The 21,670-nt window shown below is 36.3% G+C and overlaps 1 protein-coding gene across 2 annotated transcripts in view; it reads left to right on the top strand.

Moving 5' to 3' along the window:
* LOC104608344 (MADS-box protein SOC1-like) overlaps positions 1–6,884 on the top strand; it is a 29,499-nt gene extending 22,615 nt beyond the window's left edge. Inside the window, exons 3-8 of one of the 2 annotated variants that reach the window (XM_010274299.2) lie at positions 4,227–4,305; positions 5,684–5,745; positions 5,871–5,970; positions 6,066–6,107; positions 6,251–6,292; positions 6,466–6,884. In XM_010274299.2, coding sequence (XP_010272601.1) covers positions 4,227–4,305; positions 5,684–5,745; positions 5,871–5,970; positions 6,066–6,107; positions 6,251–6,292; positions 6,466–6,612 — 472 coding nt within the window. In that variant the 3' untranslated portion in view covers positions 6,613–6,884. Of the gene's footprint in view, positions 1–1,631; positions 2,056–4,226; positions 4,306–5,683; positions 5,746–5,870; positions 5,971–6,065; positions 6,108–6,250; positions 6,320–6,465 lie in introns of those variants that run through there. The other variant, XM_088890446.1, reaches the window with a different exon arrangement.
* Positions 6,885–21,670: the final 14,786 nt, after the last annotated feature.

The raw sequence follows: 21,670 nt of genomic DNA, 5'->3' as shown, positions 1-21,670 counted from the left end.
ATAGAAAGCCAAAGGTATTGTTGGCAACCTTTTTGTTGTTTTTGAACCTATCTCCCGACAAGATCTTGTTATGTGTATTTTGAGTGGACTTGGATCTGAATATGAATCCATTATTACTACTATTGCTAATTGACTTGATTTTGATAAACTGAGAGTTTTTTATGTTGTTAGCCAATTACTTAATCATGAGTATTGGCTCCAAGAAATCACTATCTTAAGACAGATGATGGTGCCAATCTTGCTTCAACCAACAAAAATCATTCCCAACAATCCCAATGGTAGAGGATGCGGCAACATCATTGTTTGCCAACTGTGTAACATTCCTAGCCATGGTGTTTGGAAGTGTTAGCGTCATTTTGATATTTCCTATCTTGGTGGTGATCGATAGCCTGCTCAAAATCCTACTCCTGATCCAGTTGCTTTTCACACTAGTACCTTGTCTCAGTTTGACCTAGCTTGGTATCCAGATTCTGGAGCAATATATCACATTACATCCGATCTAGACAATCTTTAGATTCGATCAGACTATGGTGGGTTTGATCAGGTGAAAATCGGTAATGGCATAGGTTTGGAGATAAAAAATATTGGTTCTTTTGTTATTTCTCATAATGACCATAAATTTTATCTCGAAGATATTTATCATGTTCCCTCAATTACAAAGAATCTACTTTCTATCAGCAAGTTTACCAAAGATAACAATGTTGTCTTTGAATTTCATCATTCTCATTTTCTTTTGAAGGACCATATGAGGAGAGTTCTACTTCGCGGGCCCAATAAAGGTGGACTCTATCAATTTTCTACTTCAACATCTATCCCTTCTCCTCCGTCATCAAGTAGTACTGCATTTATTGGTGAGAAATCATTAGTTCGGATCTGGCATCATCGTCTTGGACATGCTTCCATTAAAGTGGTTCGGCGTGTGCTATCTCAGTTCGGTCTTCCCTACAGTGGTTTATTTAATTTACCAGTTTGCCATGCTTGTCAACTAGGAAAGAGTCATCGTCTTCCCCTCTCTGCTTCATCTACTTCTTATAGTCGTCCATTGGAATTGCTTTATTCAGATGTATGGGGGCCAACCCCAATTGAGTCCGATAATGGGTTTAGATATTATGTGTTATTTGTGGATGCTTTTTCTAAATTTTCTTGGATTTTTCCTATGCGTCAAAAGTCTGATGTATTTGATATTTTTCTAAAGTTTAAACAGCATGTTGAGATATTGTTTGATGAAAAAATTATATTTGTTCAGTCTGATTGGGGAGGGGAATACCGACAGCTCTCACAGTATCTCAATTCACAAGGCATCAGACACCGGCTCACTTGCCCTGAGCAGAATGGAACCGTTGAACGGAAGCATCGCCATGTGAGAGTGTCCACTCTCACCTTGCTGGCGTTTGCCTCTCTTCCCTAGAATTTTTTGTCTGATGCGACTAAAACTGCGGTTTTCTTGATTAACTGCATTCCTTCTTAGACTCTCAAAGGCAAGTCTCTATATGAAATTTTATTTAATCACACGCCAAACTACATTCTTCTTCACACCTTCAGTTGTGCTTGTTACCCATTTCTGCGACCGTACAATTGGGACAAGATGGACTTCATGTCATCTCTTTGCATTTTTCTAGGCTCCAGTTCCTCTCACAAGGGTTACCGCTGCTATGATGTCAAGACAAGTCGTCTCTATATTTGTTGCCATGTTATCTTTAATGAAGAGTTCTTTCCTGGTTTGCAACAATTGACATCATCTCCGGATTCTAATACTAATGGCATCACTTTCCTTCCATTTTGTATAAATCAGCAGAGGGGGTCTGCGCCTGCATCTCCTTCGGTGACATCTCCTGGGACTGATCATATGCCTTCTGCACACAGATTGGACAACTGCAACAATGACGCAGCAAGTGCTGGACTTGTTCCCACATCGGATGACCTGCCGCGCACTCGACCCTGCACTCATCCGGTTCATGATCTCTTAGACTCCACGCAACTGGTTCTTGCTCCTGATCAGCGAACTCACTCTATGATTACCCGGTCCATGTGGTCTGAGGCCTCTTTGGCCACCTGGTATCCTCTTCCTCTTTGTTATAATGCATCTGTTGTGGCTACTGAATCTGAACCCACTACTTACTCCCAAGCCTCTAAGCATCGTCATTGGTGTGATGCGATGTCCAAAGAGTTTCAGGCTCTTGTTAAAAATAAGACTTGGGACCTCGTACCATATCAATCTTCAATGAATGTGGTCGGCTCTAAGTGGGTATGTAAGATCAAAAGGAAACCTAATGGATCCGTGGGTCGCTATAAAGCCCGGCTAGGGCTTCACTCAGATACCAAGTGTTGATTTTTCTGACACCTTTAGTCCTATCATTAAACCTACCACCATTCATACTATTCTCTCTCTTGCGGTCTCCCATCAGTGGGTCATTCGACAACTGGACTTTGACAATGCCTTCCTCAATGGGATTGTCATTGAGAATATCTATATGCGGCAGCCTAAGGGTTTTGAAGATGTTGATCGCCTTACTCATGTGTGCAAATTATCCAAGGCACTCTAGATTCCGTACCTCTCGTTGTGATCCCTCTCTTTTTATTTACTCTCATGGTGATCATCGTATCTATTTATTATTATATGTAGATGATGTTATACTCACTGGGACTTCCCCAACACTCATTAAATCCGTGGTGACCAGTCTGGGCCGAATGTTTCAACTTAAGGATCTTGGTGACCTACATTATGTTTTGGGTAATGAAACTCATAGAGATCACACTGGACTTTATCTTTGTCAGTGCTGCTATATCATTGATCTGCTTCATCGTGTTGGCCTTGATGGTGCAAAGCCTCTCTCCACTCCCATGGTGGCGACTACTAAGCTCTCCAGGCTTCATGGCTCACCTCCCTCTGACCCATTTCAGTATAGGAGTATTGTTGGAGGACTGTAGTATCTCACTCTCACTTGTCCTGACATCAGCTTTGTAGTTAACAAGGCTTGCCAGTTTTTACATAGTCCCACAGGCGAACTTTGGATAGCAGTCAAGTGTATTCTTCGGTATCTTAAACATACCCTAGTTCATGCTTTATTCTTCTCCTCTCAATCCTCTATTCATCTCATTGCCTTCTTTGATGTTGACTGGGCTAGATGCCCTGATGACCTCCGGTTTACTAGCGGCTATTGTATTTATCTCGTCTATCACCTAGTGAGCTAGAGTGCCGAGAAGTAGCAAATAGTTGCCAGGTCCAGTACAGAAGCTGAATTCAGGTCTCTTGCAAATACTACTGAATTAATTTGGTTGGAATCTGTCTCCCATCAGCTCTGTCACTTTACTGTGATAATGTGGGAGCATGTTATCTTGTTGCTCATCCGAACTTGTGGTAAGTTCATCACATATCTCTATCTGTTTTGTGATAGATCTCCACTAACTTGGTAAACTCTATTAGATAGAGTTCAGTCTGGATAAACTCTATCTGATAGAGCTCAGTGTAATCTGATCTCCTAATTGAGTATTGTACATAAACTCTAACTCTTGTATCTATAAATATACAAGGTTCGACTGATTCCCCATCGAACCATTCTCATTCAACTTCTTTAACTCAAATACAATAAAAAGAAAAAAGGGAGGTCTTGAAAATAGAAAAATTGAATAAATTCAAGGAAAAGGAATCTCTGTCCATTCATACTTTATCTTAACTTTAATGTCGATGGAGAGAGTGATAAAAAAAATTTATTAGAATAGGTGTAACAAGCTAGATTGGCCAGTGCGTCTGCCACTCATTCTATTTATTTTTTTCATTCTGTGCCAAACCATCTTCAGTTGCTTCCATGTTTGGATGCCCCCGTGTATCTTTTCAACCTTTCATCCTGTCAAATCTGATCCCAAATTTCCACTAGCCTTAGATTCTATAATTTTTGGGTTACTGTGTAAATCATCAACCTTTTGTGCTAGATGTGCTCTAAACCCTATTAAACTTTGTCAATGCATGCAGGACTACAACTAGAAAGGATAGAACTAAAAATGAGTGCATTAATGGGGAAAGTCAATTTAGATGGTTGGAAACTCCCAACCCAATTAGATCTAAGCTGTGCTGCAGCAGGAGTAATTGTGATCTTATGCTTAATTCTGCCTTTTTTTTTTGTTTCTGCTCTAATATAACTTTCTACTAATTACCTACTCTTTTGCCTCTTGATGCTTCAGCATGAATTTCTACTAATTACCTACTCTTTTGGCTCTTGATGCTTCAGCATGAATAAGACAATAGAGCGCTACCAAAGATATTCAAAAGATGTGCAGGTCGACAGAACAATAGAACAGAGTATGCAGGTCAAGCCTTCTTTTTAACATTCTTTTCTATGATCTGTTATGCTGTTAGGAAGAATTGAGTTGTAGGTGTATATTCCCTTTTACACTACTTGGAAGTACTCACAATCAACTTTTAGTTCTCTAAGCATGTTTTTTTTTTTTTTTCATTAGCAAAATGGTTAATGAAGACCATGAATACTTATATTTATAGTGGTTCCAGTAACTCATTGATGTGGCTGACAGGTCTGTGCTTAACCATGACAAATCCTCTGATACCTTGATAATTATTCATGAAATTGTGGGAAGTAGGTGAAAACACAAACTTAAAGATGTCTTTCTAATCAATCAAATGGTTAATGCCACCTGGAATGAAATAATTTCATCTGGTTTCACCCTGCATTTGAATGCATAAGATCAATATTTTTAAATGAATTAATTATTATAATGTTAACTAAAAACAGAAATAAGATTGTTTCTTGAAAATGCTAACTAGTTCAATTTTGCACCCATAATCATCCCTTTAATTAATGATACCAATTTTATTCAATTGGCCCGAACATTATAGAATGTTAATTAGGAGAAACAATTTCACTTGATGTGGCTCTCACCGCTTACTTGTTCCCTCGTTTTCCTCGAGCTATAGGAGCCAGAAGTGATCCCAAGGAAAACCTCCGGACTCTGCTTTTAATCTGTAACAAACCACCAATACTGATTAGACTCTGCCTTGGCTTTGACTTCCTGAAAGAAATATCTACGACTCTCATTTTCTTGCATAATCAACTGTCACTTTACCTGTACTGATCAGGATTGCCATGTTCCATTTTATGATTCTTGGAATTTCAAAAATAGAGTGAAAATCCAAGCTAAGTCCAAAGATAAGAGTAATGAAAACCTTCTTGCAAATGACGAAGTTGTCACAGGATTTGATGACTTCTCCATGAAGCTCCACCACCTCCTGTAGGCATATCTCTTACTTGAGGACGGGATGGGATTCACACAGCATATAACTTTATCTTTGTCTGTCATGGAAGAATACAACTAGTTACACTCGTTAAGGAGAATGGCTCCTAGCTCTGTTGCCTTGTTGGGGTGGCTATTCCTACTAAAACTTCCTATACTGACCATCATTTGATTTGTCACATAATAGCCAAATACCAATGTATTGGTTCAGTGTATCCTAAAATTGGATGGGTCCAAGCTTTCTCTATCGAATGCTTCCCATTCTGGGGATGTCAAGGACGACCTTTAGACAGCCCATTAGCCAGCCTGAGGCATTGGCACCCTTTGTTAATATCACTTGGATCAAGTTACTATTTGATACTGCAAAGCATTTCCGAGACACCAAAACTCTACCTAGCACTCATTTCTGCTTTCTCACAATAATTGAGTTCAAATACAGCATTTGAAGTACGAAGCTGCGAACATGGCAAAGAAGATTGAACTTCTTGAAGTTTCCAAAAGGTTTGAAGACTACTTTGAAACCATTGAGCCTACTCATACTATAAACAACACTTGCTTCTGTTTTTCTATACATCATATAATTTTTTTCTTTTTGTTGTTCAAAACTTTAAATTGAATTCACTCAGGAAACTGTTGGGAGAAAACTTGGGGTCATGTTCTCTAGAAGAATTACAGCAGATAGAGAACCAGCTAGAGAGAAGCCTGACCACCATCAGAGCAAGAAAGGTACACAATTTGAACCACTGATACTAGATTTTTCGGAGAGTTGTTTCAACATCCCGAACTGATAATTTACACACTCGATGTTACTTGTACTCCAGACTCAGTTATTCAGGGAGCAGATTGAGGATCTAAAGGAAAAGGTAATTTGTAAAACAGAAAGTTTGAAAAAGATGCACTCAGATTATTTCCTTAGATGGAAACTCATAGAAAGAGCTCTTGAAAGACACACTTCTGAGAATTGCACCAAGTTTTCCACTAATTACTATTTTTTCATCAAATTCAGGAAAGACTCCTGGACGAGGAAAATGCAGTGTTACGCAAGAAGGTAATCTACTAATCTTCTTCCCCTCATTTTCATCAATCTCTTATACCTTCTAGCATCAAGAAATTTGAGATTATAGAAAATTCTGCTATCATATCCCACAGCATGCTTTGCACCTCAAAATTGATAAATAATGTCTCGTTGGTTGATTCATTCTTATGCTTCTTGATTTTTAGTGTGGAGGGCAGAAAATGGAACATCCGAACCACCATAGACAAACTGAGTTATTTGGTCAGAGCAATCAAAATGCAGATGTGGAGACCGAACTGTTCATAGGGAGGCCTGAAAGAGCAAACACACGCTACCCATTACAGGACTATTAGTTGGCAATGGCCTAGCATGATACTATCCAATGATGTTCAACCGAGAAACAGCAAACTATTAATTAATTGCAACCAAGCATACAATAACTAGGGAAATAATAATTGGTGCAGTTATGCGTATGTTGTGAGCTAAAGGTTGTAGCGTAGATTATGAATTGAGATCTAGCAGAAACTGTAACAACTCCTCTATCTACTCCAATCTTAATGTGTCATGTACATTTTCGACTTAGTTGTTTTATTCTCAATGAATAAACTGGATTCAAGTGTGAAAATTGGGTTTGATTTGGGCTTTTTATACGAAAGTCATTGCTAAATGGATTTGATAGAAATGTTCCAATTAAGGGTGAGAAACTTAGAATTACTTAACGTGTTGGACAACTGAGGTAGTAGTATTCGGTTGCTTTGGTGCAACAACCGAATATACTAGTCCAAGTCCAGGTTGGTCGGGCCAGTGAAAGCTGGCCGGGTGTAGGTTAAGAATTTATTGGTCTGTGCCGGCCGGATAGAGAAATTAACCAAACAGGTCAAGAATTTAGATAAAAAACCGCCCATGATTATGATTATAGGGGTGTCAATTGGACTGGATTTGGTCTAATCCGATCCAGTCCAGTGTGAGTCCATTATAAATGGACCAGGTCCAATCCAATCCAATGAATATTTTGGGCCGATCCAATTTAATGTTTGGACCGTTCAATCTGTTCAAATTCATTTTGATTTAGATTGATTTCAACTCAAACCCAGTCCATTGACACATATATTCTTATCTTATATCAATGGACCAGATATTAACTTAATCCAACCCAATCCAATATAAATTTATTACAGACGGACCAGATCCAATCCAATCTAATAAATATTTTGGACCGGATTAGTCCAATCCAATCTGCCTTGTTGGCCCATCTAATTCGTCTAAATTGATTTTAAACTGAACGGACTTCAATCCAAAACCGGTAAACCCATGAACACCTACCTACTCCTAGCTTCTCTCTTTCTCTCTGCCACATGACGGAAAAATGGCTGCTCTGCTAATTTTTCTTCTTTTTGGAATTTCAAAATTCCAATGGCTGGTATTATTGGTTGAAGACTTCAAACAGAAGGGGATAACACGGTTGACCACTGACCAGATGCATTTAACGCATTTGCAATACAAAATCTCAATACATAAACAAACAAATAAATAAATAAACGAAAAAGTTATAATCATACTAGAGTGGCAAGGGAGATACCAAATTAAGATGACTGACCTTACAATACGGTAGTTAATATTTACTTTGTTTTGAAATGGTGCAAACCGTGCAATCACTTAGCCTTTGTTTGTTTTGTTCCATTTTGTCCTGCGCTACAATTTTGACCTCATTTCTTGAAGGCTGAGGATTTTTTTTTAATATTTGTTTACATCACAAATAATTGATTTATACTAGATTTTACTTCCGGCATTCTTTTATAATAAATTAATAATACTCATATGGTAGCTACCTTGATATAGAGATTTTTCAGAATCATTTTTTTTTCTAGTAACATTTATTATGACTTACATTAATTTGAAATTTTAATTATGTTATTATTCATTTATTATCTTTTATATTTTTTTGAAGGGTAAATGATGTAAATTTTAAATTTCCTTTTGATCTTTTAATCATGATTTCCCCAGGGGTCCCCGAGGTTATAAGTTTGGGTTTTTTTTGCTTTTTTTTCTTTCTGTTCCAATATTTGATCCTAAGTTTCCGCTACAATCAGCCAATAAAAACATTGCCTAATTATCAACTGAACCGGTTGACACCTTCCATTTGCAAATAGAGGTAGATGGTTCCTTTTGAAACAAAATGGATCATGGGTCTTATCTGTCATGGACATGTCAAATCACCAGATGACAACGTTTACACCTCAGATCTTTGATTTCTACAACCATACACATACATGCATGCATCTCACTTTGTTGATTTGGATTATTGTTTTACTTACTAAGCCAGAGTGGAAGTTTGCACAAAGGAGAGCCGCTCCGATGGGCATATATAATAATCATATAGGACCCAAATCAATATTTCAAATCAACCATGTGTGTCCATGAATTTTGGAAATAATATGCATTGCCCATGCATTATTGACTTAAGGTCAGTTTGGGAGAGCTGAGCTGAAGATTCAGTTATGCTGATTCAACTGTTTTGACAGTCGATACAGTAGATGTTGGCTTTCCTGATTTTTCACCAAATACAATTTTATAGACTATACATGTGGGGTTCACCCTAGAAAGCCTAAAGCTATTGTATCAGGACTCTCATCTAACAGTTTAATCCTTTAGGTTAAACATTCCTTGAGATAGTATCAAAGCTAGGTTGACCAAGTGATCTAGTGTTTGATCCTTACTGTTTTATTATAATTAATTAATTAAATTTCAGCATAAACAATGGGTGGAGTTGTGTTTGTCCATGGTTCAAGCTTAATGGGTTTTAGCCCTTCCAAACCAAACTGAATCAGAGGATCGGACCAGTTGACCTGGTAATCAGTCAGGCAATTGATTATATTTCACCCTAAAACCATTTTTAGTTCAAAAACTGTTGATTTGATCAGTGACCCATTGACCCTGGTGGTCAAACCATTGACCCATCGACCAAGGCAACAATTTTTGGTCATTTTTTATTTTGATAATTTTTTAAATCAGAACAGACCATCCATTCAAACCCAAAAAATGGTCCCAAAATGATTTCATATCGGATTCAGTTTTTAAAACCTTGCTTCCAAATGGACGGTTAATGTTCACTTTACCTTTATGCAAAGGGGTCAAGGGTATTATGTCTTATGCTCAGGTGGCTTAAGAGGCGGCCAAGATTGTACTGATGCTAACATTATATTCCAAATACAGTCATCACCAAATTGACAATAAAGTAGAAACAAGTTTATTTCTTAGAGTTAAGGGTAAAAGGTTTATTACCCAATTATGATCCAACTATCTAGGGTTTTTGGACGGATAGATCCATTACAAATATTACCATTGTCATTTTCTTGCACAAATACCATGTTCTCTGAGGTTTTACTATTACATGGAACATTGGCCCCATTTATATTTTTATTTTGTAATTCATCACTATCGTGTTGATAATTGCTCCATTTAATTTAATGATATGATGCACTTCTGCATGCAAACATCTCTTTAAGAAATGTAAACCCATTCTGGTTTAGTGGATCTTAGACAAAAAGAGAAAAAAAAAAAAAAAGATTGTCCACATTCTTCGCAGCTGTTTGGTATATTCTCTCTGTTTGCAAGCTCCAAGTTCCAACCTAATAGCTATAAACAAATCGTAATGATTTTTTTTCTGATGTTTTAGGATGTGTTCTTCATTCTTCAACATGAATGCTTTTGATTTTCTTGTTTCTAAGAAATGCCACATCAATAAGGAAAAACCAAAACAAAAATGAATTCTTGGATGTGTTCTTTTCTAAAATGAGGTGGAGACATTTTGATTCAGAAAAATAACCCTGTTCCTGAAACCAGCAAAAAGATATCTTCAAAGTTCAAACAAAATCATGTTTTCGATTTCTCATTTGCATAAGACTGACATGGGCCATTGTCCTTCACATCTTCTAACTAGTACTGGTTTAATGTTTCTATGGATCATAAATCCACTCACATTTAAATGGATTTTGATTCATTGGCAATAAAATAAGAAACTTGAGAGGAAAGAAAACATGTTTTGGAAATAAGAAATTCAAGAACAAGAACATGCTTTGTGGATTCAGAATTTGTTGAAACAAGAAAAGTACCACAAAATCAATTTATATTGGAGAAAACACCCCTTAGGTTTCTCATTTGACAAGGTGGAAGATTGCAACACAATTACACAAAAATAATTAGAAACTGACGGATTTCTTCTCTTTTTTTCCTTCTTCTTCTTTGGTGTTGGGAGATTGATAGATTTCATTGTAGAGTCGTAGACAAAAAAATAATAATAATAATAAATCCACATTTCAGGACAGTGGATCCTCTGCACCTGCACCACTGAATAGAATGACATATGCCGGTCAATGTACTATAAATTTTTTTTCTGACATTTTAGGCTTCCCAATTGACCAATAACCGATGATTTTGTTTGTGTAATGGTCTTCAAACTTTTTAAGTACTAATAGAACTCGATAGGTAACTGGCAGTTTTTGTTTTGGATCGATAAGCTTATGAATTTAGCTCAAACCTTTTGGAATGTATATTTTTTTTTAATAGAAATAGGTCTAAAACTTTATGTGATCATATGTGGTGGCTTATAAAGGTTTGGGGGATGGGATTCTCTCCCCACCTGGTTGTGTAGCCTTATGGGTTTGGAGGGTTATGGGTTATGGTTTATGGTTTTGGGCCGGGGAAGGCTCCCCAGATTTGCATAGTCCCATTGAACTAAAAATAAATAGGTATCCTGTATTTTGGTTTAGTCTTATTTTGGTCTATAAACTTTAAAATACAATAATTCAGTACCTGAACTTTCAAAACATGATAATTCGATATCTGTTGTTAATTAGCTGTTAACCAGCCGTTAAGTGACATTTTAGAAAGGCACAAATGCCCTTCGAGTGTCATCTAATTTTCTTTATCAACTTTCCAAACATTGACAAAAAAATTAATAATCCCAAATCCTTGTATCTTCTATTCAAGAAAGTTGGGGTCACTTCGATATCTGTTGTTAATTAGCTGTTAACCAGCCGTTAAGTGACATTTTAGAAAGGCACAAATGCCCTTCGAGTGTCATCTAATTTTCTTTATCAACTTTCCAAACATTGACAAAAAAATTAATAATCCCAAATCCTTGTATCTTCTATTCAAGAAAGTTGGGGTCACCAGAATGCCCACTCAAACGTAACCCGATCTTTCTTGAATGGAAGAAGTAAGGATTTGTGATTGTTAATTTTTTGTGAACGTTTAGGTGGTTGATAAAGAAAATTAAATGACACTCAAAGGGCATTTGTATCCTTTTCAAGTGTCACTTAACTGTAGATTAACTGCTGATTAGTGGCAGGTACTGGATTGTCACATTTTGAGAAATTGGATACTGAATTATCGCATTTTAAAGTTTGAGGAACAAAGTGGCATTAGGCACACAGTACAGGGTACTAATTGGGAATTTTCCCAAATAAATAAGTAGTATATTAAAATGATTTGTCAATTGCATAAGAGGCCATCAACAGCACCCTAAGAAGTAATTTGGGGCACATTGAAAGGGCTAAAAGGGTTAAGTGTAGACCAAAAATTACATGAGCAAAACTGTAAAAGTAATAAGAAAATGATTTAAGTGCCAATAATTTAACAATAGATATGGTATATTAAATAAAACAGAATGAAAAAACATGATTCATGTAGCCAACCCCATATAATAGGGATAAGGCATAGATGGTGATGATGATGATGATAATGAATGAAATAAATAAATAAAAATAAAAAACTACATAATGGTAAGACATAAGCTAACCAATGAAATAAGGGGTCTGTTGATAAGAGATATTAGTGTTACACCCATACACATAGTACTATGTAAATTTTGATGGATTTTCACTGATTAATGTATCACTTAACTTTCTTTAAAACTTTAATATGTATGTATGTATGTATGTATCTATGTATTATTATTATTATGGAGAGAGATTATGTGGAATGCCGAATGCGCATATTTTATGGAAGAGTATACTGTTCCAAAATGACCTCTAAATTGTTTTGACCTCTTGAAAATTTCAAAGGATTTTCCCCTTTGGAAACCAGAGATTTGTTAAAAGGCGAAAATTTCGGAGTACAAAAAATGAATTCAACATTATTGAATTCTAGTGGACACTGGACAGAGGTAAGTAACTAACCACAGTTGACCACCTCACAGGACTGGGTCCACGTCCACCGGGGAAGGTTTTACACTTTTACTTGAAGTTGATATTGGTGACTGGACTGGAAAAAATTAGGAATCAGTCATTTTGATCGATTCTGTTTCACCCCAAAACTGTTTTTAGTTAAAAATTGTTGATTAGATCAATGAACTGCAGACCCGGGCGGTCACACTGTTGGCCCGGACAATGGTTCTTAGCTTTTTTATTTTTTATCAAAAAAAAACCATCCATTTAAAGCAGATGATCGGACCGTTTCCCGTTTTAAAAACCTTGGTATTGGTGATGGGTGATGACCAGACTCCAGACGCAGCAGGCCCGGATTTATAGACTTTGGTTCCAATTCTAAACATCTTGGCCCCGGTCAAATTCCATCCAAGAAATGAATAGAACAAGATTTACCTTTCTGGACCAATTGAGCTTAAACTAAATCCAAGATTTTGGCATTATGCATCACATTGGTTAGATGCAAGAGCATAAGAAGTGCTCAAGTGAGAGGGGAAAGATACCACCAACATTCTATCTTCTGCGCCTGCGATTAAGAATGGCAATAGAACGGGTATGGGGCGGGGCACCCCTCCTTCTTCCCGTCCCGTGATTAAAATCCTCCAACTCCCATCCCCACCCTGCAATCCCACTATCCCAGGACCCCTGCGACTGTTTTATTTTGGGGTCGCAACTCGCAAGAGAGTGGTCACAGAAGATAAGGTGAGCTCTCTCTCTGTTATTCGTTCATTACCGGCCCACTCACACCGCTACGATTTCTGTATTCAAATCCTAGATTGGAGCTAGTCCCTTCATTAGCAATTTCAATAAAAATAATATCAAAGTTTTTATCAAAAATCGGTGTAAGAGTCTTTTATAGCCTTATTTTGAAAATATCTCTAATGTAAGGCTATAAAAGTTGTTCAAACTATTCTTGCACTCACTGGTTATCACTGTTTTTATAGTTAAAATTATCTTAAATAATTTTTATTTACCGAATGAAAGCAACCAAAATTAATTACACACTTATAGAAACAAGTAAGACAAAAATAGAAAGAATAGACAACTTTTTATTGGGTTATTGGGTTCTTACTTATATCCGAATAAAAAACAGCGACTTCGCTACCATTGGTCGACAAGAGTGGAATTCAGAACATGCCACACACGACCGTTACATTATAACGTCTTCCTTCAGATCACAGCCACACATCTTCATCTTATCTATTTTTCGCATCAATCATTCACTATAATTTCAAGCTGATCATTGTATTTAATTTCGATAACCTGCAAATGAAAGAGTCTGAAAAGGAAAAAATATTAAAAGAAAAAGGCAACACATACTAACACAGTAGGCTGAGAAGGAGATAAATGCGTTTTCTTTTTCTAGAAATAAAAAGGAGCTATACAAGACAGGGGGTAGTTTGGCCTGAAGCATCACAAAAATAAATAGAACTTAAGTTTTTAGGGATAGAGAGAGGGCAAAAACTGAGAGTGTTGAGAGGAAAAGAAAGAACTTGATTTGTCATCCAGTCCGCAGCTTGATTGGCCTCTCTATAGACATGGTTGTAGGTGATACCACGTTCCAAATCTCCAGCCAACTTCAAACACTCCTCGATGATGGTCTTCAATCTCCACGGGCAGCCCACTTAGTTTTTTAAACATGAAACCACAAGAAGAGAGTCTCCCTCAATGAAGATGGGGAGACCCCTATAAGTTAAAAGCAATATTGTGGGCCTCCCATGCAGCCCAAGCCTCTGCTACATTAATTGAAGAATTCCTGATAAAATAAGATTTGGTCTTAAGAAAAATCCCCCATTGATTCTTGCAATGCAACCAATTGCGCAATCACCTTTATCATTTCTAGACGCGTCAAAATTAATTTTGATAGAACTCCATTTTGGAGCTTTCCATTTGATTGGCTTCCAATCTTTGTTCTGTATAGTATTGGATTTAGAACAATTTTCAACATTGTGATTAAAATATAGAGACAAAGCTCTGTCAATGATGACTGAAGGGTGACTACAATGGTTTTGGAAGGTATTTTCGTTTCTATTCTTCCAAATCTGCCACAAGATAAAGTAGGATTTCACAGGGATTGTAGAATTAGTCTGATTGGAAAATAAGCCATCCCACCATTCCCGAAATGAGGAATCGTTTTCACTAGGCCCCTTAATATTTGGGTTTAAGATATTCCATATTTGTTTAGCAATAGTACACTTTTTAAAAATATGATCGGTGTTTTCAATTCCATTGTAGAAGCTACGACCAACATCAATGGAAAGAGACCTAAAGACCTTAAAAAGGCAGCTTAGAATTAAGCAATAGGTATAAAAGGGTTTTGATTTTAGGAGGAATTTTAAGCCCCCAAGTCTTGTTGACCTGAAGGTTAAAACCACTCTGACCCCTATGCATGATAATAGCTTGTTTATATGCCGATTTAACAGTAAAGTACCCTTTGGGATTCAACCTCCAAATCAACATATCCTCATTTGAGTCAAAGAGGATAAAGATGGTTCTAATGCCATTCCAAATATTGAGGGGAACTAAGTTACGGATCTTATTCTCCTCCCAAATATGACTTTCGTGATTAATAACATCACTTACTAGCAACTCCTCATGCTCAATTTCAGCCCCCGAAGGCTCTATATTCAATAGGCATTCAATTGGACCCGAGTCCAACCAGATATCTTTCCAAAACTTAATATTCCTTCCATTGCCAACAATCCAATCCAGACCCCTATTGAGTAAGTCTCTAGAATTCAGAACTCCCCTCCAAGCCCAATAAATTCTATTTTTAGGCTTAGCATTCCAAAAAGATTCATTTCAAATGTATTTGTGGAAAACTACTCGGACCCATAAATTATGTTTGTCCTTTAAAATTTTCCAACCTAGCTTTGCTAGGCAAGCCTCATTAACCCAGTGAAGATTTTTAAGTCTCAAACCACCCTAATTCTTGGGGAGGCAAATTTTCCCCCAACTCATTAGATGAATGGGCTTTTTATCATTGCCTTTAGACCAAAGAAAGGTCCTTTGTCTCTTGTCAATCTTCTCAATCACATTATTTGGAATTTTGAATGAGCTCATGATAAAATGAGGCATAGAGCCAATAGTAGAGTTAAGTAGAGTGGCTCTACCAGCCAAAAAGAGAGTCTTCCTCTTCCATCCAGTCAATTTCCTATTAACTTTATCTCGAAGATTGTTGAATACTTCTTTTGACACTCTTCCATTGATGACCGGAGCACCTAAATAGGTCGAGTCTTTTCTCTCAAGTGGGATTTTAAGCATTCTTGAAAGAATCTTCTACAATCTAGACAGGATGTTACTAGAGATTCTAAGAGTTGATTTCGTAAAGTTCGGACTTTGATCAGAAGCTTCAACAAACTTATCAAGAATCTCCCTAATCTTCACACAAGCCAGAATGGTAGCTTTAGCGAAAATAAGACAATCATCAGCAAATTGAAGAATAGGGATACAAGGACCATCCCTTGAGGCTTTAAAACCAATTTGACTCTTATGCTTGCTTGATTCATCAATTAGGTTCCTAGTTAAGGCTTCAACACATAATACAAAAATGTACGGGGATAGAGGATCTCCCTGCCTAATGCCCTTAGATGGCTCAAAACTTCTAGAATGGGAGCCATTGATCAAAATTTTATAGGAGACTGATTTTATGCATGACATGATCCAATCAATCCATTTCCTATGGAAACCAAACTTTGTAAGAACTTTCTCAATAAAAGACCATTCTAGCCTGCCATAGGCCTTCTTCATATCAACCTTACAGGACAAAAATCCTGAGCTCCCTTTGCTCTTTTTCATAGTATGGGGCATTCCATGTGCAATAAGAATGTTATCGTTGATATGTCTATGTGGGACAAAAGCACTCTGAAATGGAGAGGTAATATCATTAAGAATCGGCTTAAGTCTTATTTACCAGAATTTTGGTAATGATTTTATAAATCATGTTGCAAAGACTTATAGGCCTAAATTTGTTTACATTATCTGGGTTCTTAACTTTGGGAATAAGAGTGATGAATGTTTCATTAAGAACCTTATTTAATTTTTTGGAATAAAAAAAAAAGCTCTTATGACATTGCACACCGTGTTTCCAATGATATTCCAAAATTTTTTGAAGAAGAGAGCATTTAGCCCATTTGGGCCTGGAGCTTTGAGGTCTTTCATTGAGTTAACAACTTCCCAAATCTCTCTGTTTGTAACTTCCTTACAAAGTAATTTGTTTTGCTCCACTGAGATGCAAGGATTTATGTTTTTGATGAAATCATCCACCCCATGAACATTCTCAGACTTATATCTCTCCTCAAATTTTTTGACAATAAAGTCTGTTAATTGTTGTTGGTCTTCTATCCAGTCATTCTCATCGTTTTTTAATCTGAATATTCTATTTGAATTTCTTCTAATAGTAACCATTGTATGGAAAAATTTATTGTGTTTGTCACCAAAATCCGTCCAATCAATTCTGGCTTTTTATGCCCAGAAGATTTCTTCTCGTTTAAGAATATTATCAAATTGAATTTGGAGAGCAAGCTCCAGATTAATGGTGGTTCTATCATTTGGATTCTCAGGTAATTTGCTTTGAACTTCATTAAGTCTTTGAAGGAGCTCATTCTTTTTTGTAATATTACCAAAATGTTCCTTGTTCCATTTTTTTTTTAATTTTTTAACAAGAAAATTCTTTTTCTTAATAAATTGGAGAGCTCTAGACCCCGTAGTATTATGACTCTATGAATGGGAAATAACATCAACAAGATTGGGATCCTCACGCCACATTGCTTCAAATCTGAAAGGCTTAAGGCCCCTTTGGGCTAACAACTCAGTAGAGAGAAGGACGGGGGAATGGTCAGATGATAAGAAAGGAAGATTAGTGAGAGTTGCATCAGCAAACTCTCTCCTCCACTCATCATGGCAAAAACCCAATCCAACCTTTTCCAAGTAGATTTGTTTCTCCAAGTAAAATGATTCCCAATCATGTTAATTTCGAGGAGGTTACAATCACTGATTAAATTATTGAAATCCTTAGTATGAAAAGGATGAATGGTTCTTCCTCCCCTCTTATTTTCATTGGACCTGAATGCATTGAAATCCCCAATAAGGCACCATTCTCTATTAGTATTATCACCAATGTTCTTAATCCATTCCCAAACTCCCTTTTGGCTTGTCTTGTTAGGGGATCATAGACAAAAGTGCATAAATATGATTTCTGATTTGACAAATCAGTAGTAAGGGTGTGAACAAGTCAAAATATAACATCAATTGCATTTGTTCTTATCCCATAGCACCCATAAGCCGCTAGACAAACCAACAGAATCAACAACAAAATGGTCATTGAAACGAGAAAACGAGCTGATAATCTTTTTTGATCTACTAGGATTAACTCTAATTTCAAGAAAACAACATACATCAGGCTTATGCAACCTTAGGAGTTCCAAAGTCTGACGACAAAATTTGGGCCTTCCAGCCCCACGGACATTCTAGCAAAGAGTCTTCATTGGAAAACATTCGTTATGTCTGGACCCCTCTTCTTCTCGACCTTCATCTTGGTCACAATTAGCACTTTCCTCGTTCATCACGGCCTCTAAATGATTGTTGTCCAAGTCTTCATTTCCCTCTTGACCATCCCAATTACATAAAAAGAAAAATTTTTAGAGAGAGAAAGAGAGACGTTTTGCTCTCCTCTTTTCTTTTGTTCTGCTCTTCTTCCTCATTTGTATGAATCCGGGCGTTCTTTTAGTTTTTTTGTAGAGCTTTGGCTTCTGGGTAATTGCCCTTTAATTTGCAGGGGAAGGGGGTTTTAGAAGTTGCAGACATTTCTCAACCTTGTCTTCTTCCTTGGGCGGAGGCGGCGGCTCAACCGGTGCAGCAGTTTCCGATAATCCTCCACAGAATTGCCCACCTACCCAGCAGCAAGAGGACAGCTTGGATGCAATAGCTGAACCCGACAGTTGCGTTGGGGGTGGTGGCAGGGGTAGGGGGTTTTAGAAGTTGCAGAGATTTCTCCGATACAAGAAGGAGCCCAAGCCCTCTTACATCTACCTCAACCCTGTCTTCTTCCTTGAGCGGAGGCGAAGGCTTAACTAACGCAACAGTTTCCGATAATCCTCCATAGAAATGGCCACCTACCCAGCAGCAAGAAGACATTTCAGTTGCAGTAGCTGAATCCAACAGTTGTGTTGGGGGTGGTGGTGATTCCCAGAAGGATGAATGGGCCTCGGACGATTGGATTGTTCTGTTTAACTTTTACGTACATGTGCAAGGAGAATACACCCATTTCATAATAATATAGATATATAGATTTGTGATTGATATGTGTTGCCCTATCATCTATCATTTAGTTCTAGGGTGTCATTTCAATTGAAAAATGAAATTTGATGTTTTAGGTGAAAATAACAATTTTTATTGATCAATTCAAAACATTTTTAAAAATTAATCCCTTTCTCGTAAATTTTTATTAATCAACCCAAAAGGCAACGGCAACAGCAAGACGAGAAGAAACCACCGAAGTCTTCATGAGCGACCAGCGCTAGAATTAGAAAAACCAATACTGTAACAAGACTAGGTCCCCAGTGTTGCAAATATTTCCAATAGACCAGTAGCATAGGGATGCAAATGGATCCAATTGGACTCAAATCAGGGTATATTCGAATCCAATTTGACATTGTTTATGTTGGATTCAGTCTGATTGAAGATCCGATTGAATCCAATAGGACTTGATTTGAATTCAAATCCTATCGGTAATTGACTCTTCGGATTTGATCTGATACAACTTGTTTTCTTTAAAAATTAATAAATTATTATAAAAATAAAATATACTAATTTAAATAAAGTAAAAAAATATAAATATAAATATTTTTTAATTATTATCATCATATATACATGTTTTTATAAAATATACTAATTTAATGTAACAAATTTATAAAAATATAATATAAAAAATATATTTATCAATAAATAAATAATATATATTATATATTATATTTATAAATATATAACATATATCGAATCGGATAAGGGTGATCCGAAACGGACTAAATAGAATTGGATTTGATCCATTTGCATACCTGCAGTAACATAACATGCCAATATGAATTAATAAAATGGCTAGCAATCAACAGCGTTAGAGGAGTCCGCAATGGTGGACAGTGACAGTGTTGGGTTGAAGAAGAAGAAGAAGAATGAGAGAGAGAGAGAGAGTCTGGAATAGATAGTTAAAGAAAATCTGGTCATGTTGATTTTGATTGGGTCCTATCGAACCCAATAGTGGGTATTGATTCTTGAAACATGCAAGTAAGAAATGGCAACTTAGGCTCCGTTTGGAAGGAGTACAAATACAAACATACAGAATGCAAAATTTTGTATTTTGTTCTATTTTGTATGTATTTGTACTGTACATATTTGTATTTGTACTCCTTTCAAATTGAGCCTTAAGGATTCAACAGCGATGATAATTTACAAATATGATCAGTAACTATTAATAATTTGATATTGACTACATATACTCCCCAGTAGAACAGTAGCATAGGAAAGTAAACGGATCAAACTGAATTTTAACCAGGTATTTTCGAATCAGATCTTACTCGAAGATCTGATTGAATTTGATAGGACTGGATTTGAATTCGAATTCTATCAATAATTGGATCTTGGATCTGATCCGATCTGATTTATTTCCTTTAAAAATTAATAAATTATTACAAAAATTAATAATATAAAAATATATTTATAAATAAATAAATACCATGTATATGTATTATATATATTTATAAATATATAATATATATCGGATTGGATAAGGTGATCAAAAGAGGAGTCTGTAGAAGAAGAAAAGGATGAGAGAGAGAGAGAGAATCATTTTTTATGGGTAAAAGCTCTGAAACAGATAGTTAAAGAAAATTTGATCATGCTGATTTTGATTTGGCCCAATCAAATTCAACAGTCGGTATTGATTCTTCAAACATGCAAGTAAGAGATGGCAATTTAGGGGTAACAGCGTTGATAGTTTACAAAGATGATTTGTAAATTAGCATCAATTCCGAAATTAGCATCAATTCTAAACTGGCACTTATCCGAACCAAGGTATAAAATGTCGATATTGGTGGAAATGTTGGTCATTCAAATATAAGAAAATGTTGGAAATATCAGAAATATCGTATGGAAATATTATAAAAATTATAGAAATGGTGGAAATATTGTAAAATATGCAAAATATTGAATGATATTTTATGAAATGACAAAAAAAGCATAGTCACACTTTTTTAAATTATTATCTTGTTCCAAATTATTAAACAAAACTAAGAAACTAAGGTTATAGACAAAAGAATATGTTCTGAAGTTACCCTGTAAACCTTAAAATTTAGAACTTCATGATAGAATTAGTTAACGCAAAATTTAAACTCATAGAAAATGTAAATGGTTGTAATATATCAACCAAATAATCTACTATAGAAACAAAAACTATTATTTAACTTTGAAATGAATATTGAGCTAGGTCAAAGTTTATTTCTTGTACTCTACATAGTACTAATAGTGTTTATTAGAAAATATGTCAATTCTAATAAAATTTCATGTTGCTACCATGATAGTAAAAATAGAAATATGTTGTGAATACTATCTCTTGTACTCTACATAGGTCTAGTAATGTTCATCGGAGAAATGTTGATTCAGTAAAATTTCGTACCCATAAAAATGGAGGAAATATGTGTGGAAATATTAGGGAAATTTTAGACCTAAATCCGAACTGTAATTTGGGCCTAAAAGTCTGGGCTTAACCGTCATTCTCCCCTGTTAATAATTTGATATTCACTGACATATGGTCTACGTCTTGGCTTGTAGCAGATCTGGGGCCGACAAACATCTCAGCACTGGGGTGGCAGATTGATTTCCATCCCAAAAAAAGAAAAGAAAATTTCACATGGGAAAAGCATGTAGACTGTAGTTTAGTACCAGTTGACGAGAGCCGCTATCCATAAAGTTCTTAGAGGCTTTCAAGTTTCAAGCAGTCCTCCTACGCTACCGGGGAAGAAAGATCAGTCCAACACGCTTCCGCGACTTACTCTCGCTTTCCGCCTTCTCCGACTAAAACAAACTTTATTCGTGTTCGTGAAGCAACACAAAAACTCCCAGAAAAAGCAAAAGCAAAAGCCTGATCAGATACCGAAAGTTCGGTAGAACTATTCAGAAAAGAGAGAGAGAGAGAGAGAGAGAGAGAGAGAGA

The sequence above is a fragment of the Nelumbo nucifera genome, chromosome 6 (assembly GCF_055504915.1).
Source record: "Nelumbo nucifera cultivar China Antique chromosome 6, China Antique-T2T, whole genome shotgun sequence".
Taxonomy (NCBI): Eukaryota; Viridiplantae; Streptophyta; class Magnoliopsida; order Proteales; family Nelumbonaceae; genus Nelumbo; species Nelumbo nucifera.
The sequence above is the reverse complement of the archived record's forward strand: the minus strand, read 5'-3'. Positions and strand labels throughout refer to the sequence as shown.